This window comes from Cryptomeria japonica, chromosome 1 (assembly GCF_030272615.1).
Source record: "Cryptomeria japonica chromosome 1, Sugi_1.0, whole genome shotgun sequence".
Lineage (NCBI taxonomy): Eukaryota > Viridiplantae > Streptophyta > Pinopsida > Cupressales > Cupressaceae > Cryptomeria > Cryptomeria japonica.
This window is the reverse complement of record NC_081405.1, coordinates 669,755,051-669,763,311: the sequence shown is the minus strand read 5'-3', so window position 1 is coordinate 669,763,311 and position 8,261 is coordinate 669,755,051. Positions and strand designations below refer to the sequence as shown.

At 39.2% G+C, this 8,261-nt stretch overlaps 1 protein-coding gene across 1 annotated transcript; it reads right to left on the bottom strand.

Moving 5' to 3' along the window:
• Positions 1 to 1,408: 1,408 nt before the first annotated feature.
• On the bottom strand, positions 1,409 to 6,539 carry LOC131045392 (uncharacterized). Its single transcript, XM_057978978.2, has one exon. It carries the CDS (start codon positions 5,107 to 5,109, stop codon positions 1,663 to 1,665), a length of 3,447 nt encoding a protein of 1,148 aa, XP_057834961.2. The 5' UTR covers positions 5,110 to 6,539; the 3' UTR covers positions 1,409 to 1,662.
• Positions 6,540 to 8,261: the final 1,722 nt, after the last annotated feature.

Here is an 8,261-nt window from a genome sequence, read left to right as displayed (position 1 = left end):
TTTGATTCACTGTATATATTTTTTAAATAGATGTTTGACTCACACTTTCTAATAACGATGAATCACTAAGTATGATTCAAAATAGAGTTGAAGAAATATATACAATAAATCTCAAAACAACCTCAATGATACTACATGAACTGTGAGAAACTCATACCAATAATAAAAAATATTGTCCGTAGATCTGATGTAACAGCAATTTACTAAAGTTTGAACATTTAAAATGTGGTATTCAATCTCTTTACAAAATAGAAATGAGTTTTTACAACTGTGATGTCTTGAAAAATTATAATATACCAACTTCAACTGTAGTACATGCCATTACAGCCACTGCAATTGTAATGATAGCGGTCTCCATAAACTTGGCAATTGGATCTATTCATAAACCTTTGCCTTTATGAATAGTAAAAGCTCAATTCCATGGAAGTGGCTATCCAGACATATAAAACTCAAGCTATCCAGACATATAAAACTCACTTTATACAAGAGTCCCTTGCATAAAGTGAGTTTTATCTGCCTTGTATAGAGTGAGTTTTATCTGCCTGGATAGCCACTGCCCAATTCCATCACCCCCATAACCCTGCCAACCGGGTTTATCCAACCAGAATGTCATTGGCTCAAAACATGTTGTAGAAGCAGCAACATGAGATCAGTTGAACATTTTTAACGTTACTCATTAGCCAGTTTGGTGATAGGATGGTATCTGCTTTTCCTGAAAAATAGTTGCCTTTGGCCCGTTTTAATGATATATGAATCCAGTTGATCGACAAACCATCATGGGATCCTTAGTCAATGCTCGATAAATTACCAGATTACATAAAGAGCAGAAAAAGAAAATATGAAGCTTGCTACAATTTGTGCAATGAAACATGCACTTTTGGAAATCTTAAATTATTAACAATCATAGAAAGCAGATATACAACAATTTGAACTTCTGCTAACATTTTATTGAAGGAAATAAGGATATGATCATGAACCGAGTAAAAACAAACTCTGATCATCCTAGGCCAAGAAAGAAACAAGAACATGAGTTGTACATTAACAATGTAAGTGGTAAATGAATAAGTACAAGATTTTAAATCTTCTTTTCACCTTCATCCTCTAATTCCTTCCATTTTCCTCTCTGATGAAGCATCACAGAATGTGATCTAAAACGTCGAAAGAAAAAACATACACAATTTTACCCAAAAGCTTGTTCAATAAGTACAATTTTCTTCAAAGCAATGCTTGAGGTTGCCTGGGATAGGGATCCTTTGTTAAACACAAACTAAACGAAGCAATTAGGATGGGTTGTCAAATTAGCATGAAAACCTTAATGGATCTTGCCAGTAGTTCTTTTCTTATGCATTGGGTCTACATGTAATATCTGCAAGCCTTGCCTACACAAGAACTAGTTTAGACAAAACGATTAAACAGAAAATTTGTGTTCTCAATAGCAGTTCGAAACTTCGTAAGTAAACACTGTGGATTGAAAAGCTGTGAGAAATTTTCCTGTAACAGACTCTATTCAATGTATATGTATGCGGTATCATCAAATAAAAAAAATAATCAAAGAACACATTGGATGCTATCTGCTCTCAAGTTATTGCCAAAATTAGAGTAGCTATCTTTAATTACAGCTGCAACAATCCAACAACTGTGTACATTGCCAAATAAACTAAGCTACATTTTACTTCTGTACCTGACTACCTTGGCTAGCGTCTCTTGGGCAGCTAATGTTTGAGGATGATCATGTCCCAACATCACAGTCCTGATACTGATACAGGTTCTGCAAAGCTCTTCACCAGCATCAAATTGCCCTCCTCTTAGCATTAACTTTGCTCGGGTTTCTAGAAGTAGAGCTTTCAACAGGGTAACATCCTGCCAGACATATTCATCTACTTTATAATTGGAATTATTTCCCTTTCTCCAACACAGAGATTTGTCACACCAATCCTGAATCTGGGACACAAAGGACTTCTCGACTTCCTCTAATGCATTGGTACAAAGTCTTAAGAGCTCTATGGAAGCATGACATCTAGAAAATGCTGTGAAGGAACGGACTGCAAGTGGAAGAACCCCTTTCTTGATGAAGGAAATCAGTTCCATTGCTTTGAATTCTACCATCATTGGCTCATTTCCAAATCCAAATAAAAGGAAACAAGCTGCCCAAAAATGTTCAGGATGGAGAGAAACAATCCCTTTCTTCCTGATCCCTTGGGCCATTGCCTTGGCAGCAGGAATACCTCCTTTCTTCCTGGCATATAGCTGAATTATCTCATGAAACTGAATCCATCCTTGCCTGCTTGTTCTTTTCACAATGCCAAATCTAAGTAGCAAAGAAACAGCTTCTGCTTCCGATCTCCTAGTTTGAGAAGTTAGACAACAGCAGCATAAGAATTTTGCACACTTTTTCCACAGATACATACCATTTCTTTGGGCAGAAACCTTGTGGGCTGCAGAAGCTAACAAAGAAATGGGGATTGGAGCAGGTGCAAACCATCCTCCAACCCAAGCCATTCTAGATGCCAGATCCCTTGGTCTATTTGCATGGTTAATAATGGAGAAACTTAGACCTAGAAGCTGCACAAGGGATGGGTTATTCTTCAATGTTGGATCATCTCTCGCAGTCCATGTCAGATCTCGTAAGGGCACCTTATTGATAGCCTCCAATAGCGCAGAAGGTGCAATTGAAAGCTCTGATAGCATTGCTCCAACAATTCCCAAACCAAAAGTCAATCGACCCAATTTCTCCTCTATGCTTCTCAATGCATCCAACTCCTGTGAAGGGAAATCCCTCTTCCCTTTCATCAGAAACATTGCCTCAACTTTTGATAGGTATGATAACTCTAGTGGCTCAAAGTTCATTACCTGGGAAAGTCTAGTGGTTATTATTACATGAGTGGCTCCATTGATACGAGGAAGCAACTCCAAAATGTCTCTGCTATCCCACCAATCCATCTCACTTTCCAAATTATCTATGACAAGCAAATAAGGCACATCTCTTAGCAATTCTCTCCTGACTCTTTGGAAGGCTTCATATTCCTGTTCCTCAAAAGTCTTCACCCTACCCTTCTCGGGACTAATTTGGGTGTCTGTACTGACATCCAGACCTAAAACCAATGACAAATTCAGGAAATTTTGACGGAAATATTTGGATTCACCTCCCACCCACAACACCATTCTGTACCGCTGAGAGAATCTGTAAGCAAATTCCAGAGCCAATTCAGTCTTACCGATTCCTGAAACTCCACAGATGCAGACAATCCCACTCCCATATATCAGGTTTACAGCTTCTGATCTATTGTTCTGCTCCTTATGCTTATGCCCATGTTTTGCTCTTTGTGTTGACTTTGGCTTCAAACGCAATTTTGGTGGACTTCTTCCTTTGTTTATGAGCTCCAGAGGTGGTTCAATCCATGCTTCCAAGGTTGGTTCTTTGCATCTCTTTGTCTCTATATGCCCTCTTCCTTTATGTTTGAGTGTGTCTGCCTCCTTCTTACCTTCCTGCCAAACCCATTTATCTGATTCACTCTTTCGCCTTTCTGTATAACCTTCATTAAAACCTAATCTAGCCCAGTTATCTGCATCACTTCTTCTTCTAGGCTCGAAGCTCTCTGCACCCTCTTGCCCATATTTTCCAATGCGACATAATTGGAAATCCTCTTCTTCATCAGCAGCCCTCCCAAATAAAATGTTCTCAATTTCATTCAATTCCTTTTGCCTTCCCACAAACCCATTGTTCCTTGGGAAAGGAAATTCTTCCCCTTCTGCTCTTTCCTTTTTCACTCTCTCCCTCTCTGCAACTGACTTCCTGCCAAGTTTAGTGCCCAACAAACTAACAGCCCTCAAAATGCAGTTCCTCCAATTCCCATTGCAAGCCTCTAGTTTCCAATCTTGCATCCTGCTAAGTCCTTCAACTGCTTCCTTCCATTCTTTTTCCTGCCCCGCAAAGAGCCTCCACAATTCACCCCCTTGCTTCTCCCAGATTTCTCCCTTCTTCTCAATGATATCCTTGGCCGTGCAGTCCAACTGTTTAATGTCAAAAAATATGGGAACCAAATTCTTCCTCTGCAGAAACAACCGGATTTCCTCTATGCCAAAAGGGTTAAGAAATGTGTTCTTGGTTATAATAACAACTCCAAAAGTTGCAGAACAGATGATCCTATCTGCAATGTCATGGCTTTGACTATCTGAATAACGGCTCCGGTCTGCTGCAAAGCAGGCTATCCCCTGAAGCTCGAGCTCGGCATGAAGCCACTTGGAGAACCTGAGCAGCGAGGAGCTTTGGCCATGGATCCCAATGTAGACATCACAGCTCCTCAGCCTGCCTGAGGAAGCAGGGGACATGGGCCCTTTTGCAAAAGATGTCCTAGGTGCTGGAAAAGAAAATGATACACGAGGAGGGGCATGATCAGATCCTACCTGGGCTTTGGACTTGTGGATATCCTCTGAGAAGTCTTCAAACACATAATTTGCTAGCTGGTTGCAATGATCTTCAGCTGGAGGTGTGTATGAACAGCTTGGAATGTCGTCTGAATGCGAAGCAGAGTGTGACAAAGGGGAATGTTGTTGTTGCTGCTGATGTTGTATTTGCTGCCGCTGTTCTTGTTGCTGCTCCTGCTGATCAACATCACTGGGTAATTGTAGAAGCCCCGAATCACAGGGGGTCAAAAAAGGGGACTGTGAAGCAGAATTATCAGGCAATTGCAATAGGGCTGATAAATTGGGAGACTGTAAAGCCGAACAATCAGTAGGCAACACAAGGCGAGGGGATAGAAATGGGGACTGGGTGGCTGAAACAAAGGCTGATGATGCAGGGGAGATGTTCGTGGGTGAGTTGTAAAGGCTTGAATCTGATAAGTTAGGTGGCAGTGGACATGAAAACTTATGGGAAGATATTGATGATGAATTTGTCGATGGATGGAAATCTGAGAACCTCACAGTTAATGGCTTCAGTGTGGGCCTGCTTTTGGATGGAGAGGAAGTGCTAAGATCAATAGCAAAAGAAGAAGACGATGAAGAAAAAGGAGGACAAGAGGAAGAAGAAGTGTTAAATAAACTAAATATAGAAGAAGCCGATGACTGTGCCTGTGACTGCGCTGTAGCTGCTTTTGGTTCTGCATCCATGTAGAAAGGTCTGAGTGGATCCAAATCATTCAATATCTATGGATAACTGAACCTATAATCACAACCTCCCAACTAACTTGCCTCAGACAATGTTCACCGTGTATATCTCCATATTCAAATCTATGAAAATTTCAAAACTCTAGACATTTTTTTAATGTATCTCTATACAGAAATCTATTTCTATTCAGAGATTTTTTATATCCCCCAAGCCATAGTTTCAGACTATATCCCATGTGTTCATTGAACAGGCTGATGATTGTGGCGGTGACTGTGACTATGCTGCAGTTGCTTTTGGCTCTGCACCCTTATGCAAAAGCCTGAGTGGATCCAAATCATTCAACGATGAATGAATCAATAATCACAACCTTCAAAGTTCAAACAATCATGATGCTCAGAGTAGGTATACTCACTGTGTATATCTCCATATTCAAATCTCTACTCTTCTGATTAATGTATTTGAATACTCGAATCTCTTTCTCTTCAAAAACGAATATTAACATTCTTCCTAGCCATTGCCAGTGACTCTGACTGCATCAGTTGTTTTTAGCTCTGCACCCATGTAGAAAAGTCCGACTGGATCCACACCATTATAAATCTCTAGATAAATGAATCAATTATCACAACCTCAAAACAGGTATGCATGATGCATCAGAATATATTCACTGTATATATCACAATATTCAAATACTTGATATATTAAATTCTCCACCCATTTTATAAGTGCATCTCACTGCCAAAGCCCTTTCTATTCAGAAATTAATGATAGCATTCCCACGAGTTATTGGCTCAGGCCACACTCACATCTGTACTCCTAGTTTAAAAAAAAATATAAAATGCATACATCTGAACACCCAACACGCATAACTCACACCATATTCAAATCTGAAATCAGTTTATGTTAAATTGTTAATACGTCCTCATGTCAGTGCCTCAAAACTATCAACCTAATGTGCATACCTCCATACCCATATCTCCGATCTCATTTTTTCACATTCTATATTTCTTAAGCATTCAAATATCTGGTCTCCTCTCCATTGAGCTCTTATTCTAATATACTCTATTCTTAGAAAAGCTCACCAAAATCTTGAATAGTCATATTCAAAACACAGGCTCATGATTTGATTCCATACACTGATAATTCTAGTATTGTTTGAATGATTTCGCAGAGCTCAAATTTTGCTTGCTTCCCCCCATGTGAATAAACAAAACAAGATGGTGAACAGCAAGTCAGTCCTCGGGAGCAGGACCTGTAGGGCATTCAGGTACATGCTCAATTCCCCACATTCAACTGTCCAGCGCCAATACCAACACAAACAAACAAAACAGTGATTCTAATCTCTTTGCTAGTATAGGTATTACCATCATAATCAGAATCCTCAAGCTCCTCCTGCTGGGTCACTTGGACAAAACATTTGCCAAAGTTAGCAAACATCTCCAATGCAGAACTCTAGGCTTCTTGTAAATATTGAGACAACTGCTTGTCGGGCAATTTTCCCTATTTGAACTTTTTTGAGGTGGATGTATATTAGTTTGAATTTCAATTGATTAATAAATATGGTCAAACCTGTATCAAACAGATATTTTGAAATTTAATGGATTAATGAATAGGTCAAATGTGTATCAATTGATTAATAAATATGGTCAAATGTGTACCTCGAATATATTTTAAATTTCAACTGATTAGCAAAGACAGTCTGGATAGACAAGACAATACGTAAAGTATTGGGATAGACAAGACAATACGTAAAGTATTGGGATTTGTTCATGTAACTGTTGAGAGGCAAAAAAATTAATTAAATATTGGAAGGTTTTGATTTTCGAGAATACTTCAATTATATTGAATTAAATATATAATTTTGAGAAGTATAACTAAAAGGTTTATAATAAAAAGGTGGTTGGTTGATGTAAAGTGGAAAATTGGGAACCTTAGCCAAATTCACCTCTTGGGAGAAAGATGGGAACTTAGCTAAGGTTCAAGTTTCACTTGGGGGACTTTACATTCAAAAGAGGGGGGTGAATCCACTAGATCCAATCCCAAAGGATGCAAGGATTGAATACTAAGTACATTGGAATGGAATTAACCCTCTTTTATAAGTTGATTGACTAAATTAAGAAAAAGTGCTAAAAATGAAGACAAAGTATGCAAAAATAGTGAGCTACAGATTCAGGATTCAATCGTGCACTTGTATCTGAGAAGTTTGAGATGATTCGGAGTTGCTCTGCGAAATCCAGTAAAAGTTGCAGGGACTGTGTGTCCGGACAAGAGCGCCCTCCTATTGGTCCTTCGAACTTTCCGCACGTCGAAAAGGATTTTTTCGTCTCTGTGAATAAAGCTTAATTCCAGAGGTACAGGTGCACACCTGTTTGTTGCACACAAAAATAAAGGGAAATGTGTTAGGAATAGGGGTTTGTCTTCAGATCAAACCCCAGTTTTGGAATTAACCAAGTGGTTGAAATAATGTAAATGAAATGACTGAAAATAGAAATCCTCCTCTTTGAGGGGATGTTGGATTGAATGAAATTGAAGTGCTTATACCTCCTTGTAAAGTTTTGTTTGCCTCCACATGGAATTAGGGTTTCATGAAGTAGAATGTTGATATCCTCTTCAATGCTTGAAATCTTGTCTCTATTGCTGCTTCAAAGCTTTAAGGAAGATTGAAAATGATCAATTGCTCTTGAATGCTTGAATGCTTGATCTCTTGGATGCTTGAATGCTTGATTGAATTTCATTGTTATGTCCTTCTATCAAATGAGAGGGGAAATCCCTCTTATATACTTGCTAGTAGGTTTAACTGACTAATTTTCTGACTTGAGCCTACATAGGAGGGAATTCCCGCTTCAAATTTGAGTTAGGTCCAAGGGGAAAGGATCAAGGGAGGTCCCAAATAGTGGATCCAAGGGTGCCACACCTTGGTCCCAGTGGATCCTAGGGCGCCACGCCCTGGTCCTACCCTATTTTGGGGCAGGATCAAGGTGCAGGCAGAGTGCAAGGTTGATTTGCAATGTATTTTTGATGTGCATGAGCATGATCAAGTATCTGATTAGGTCGAGGGCCGCAAACACTAAGGCGAAGACCCAAATGCAGTCGAAAATTTTAAGGGGTGCAATTTTAGGATGTTGTAGTTGATAATATGTGGTTTAAAATATTAAAC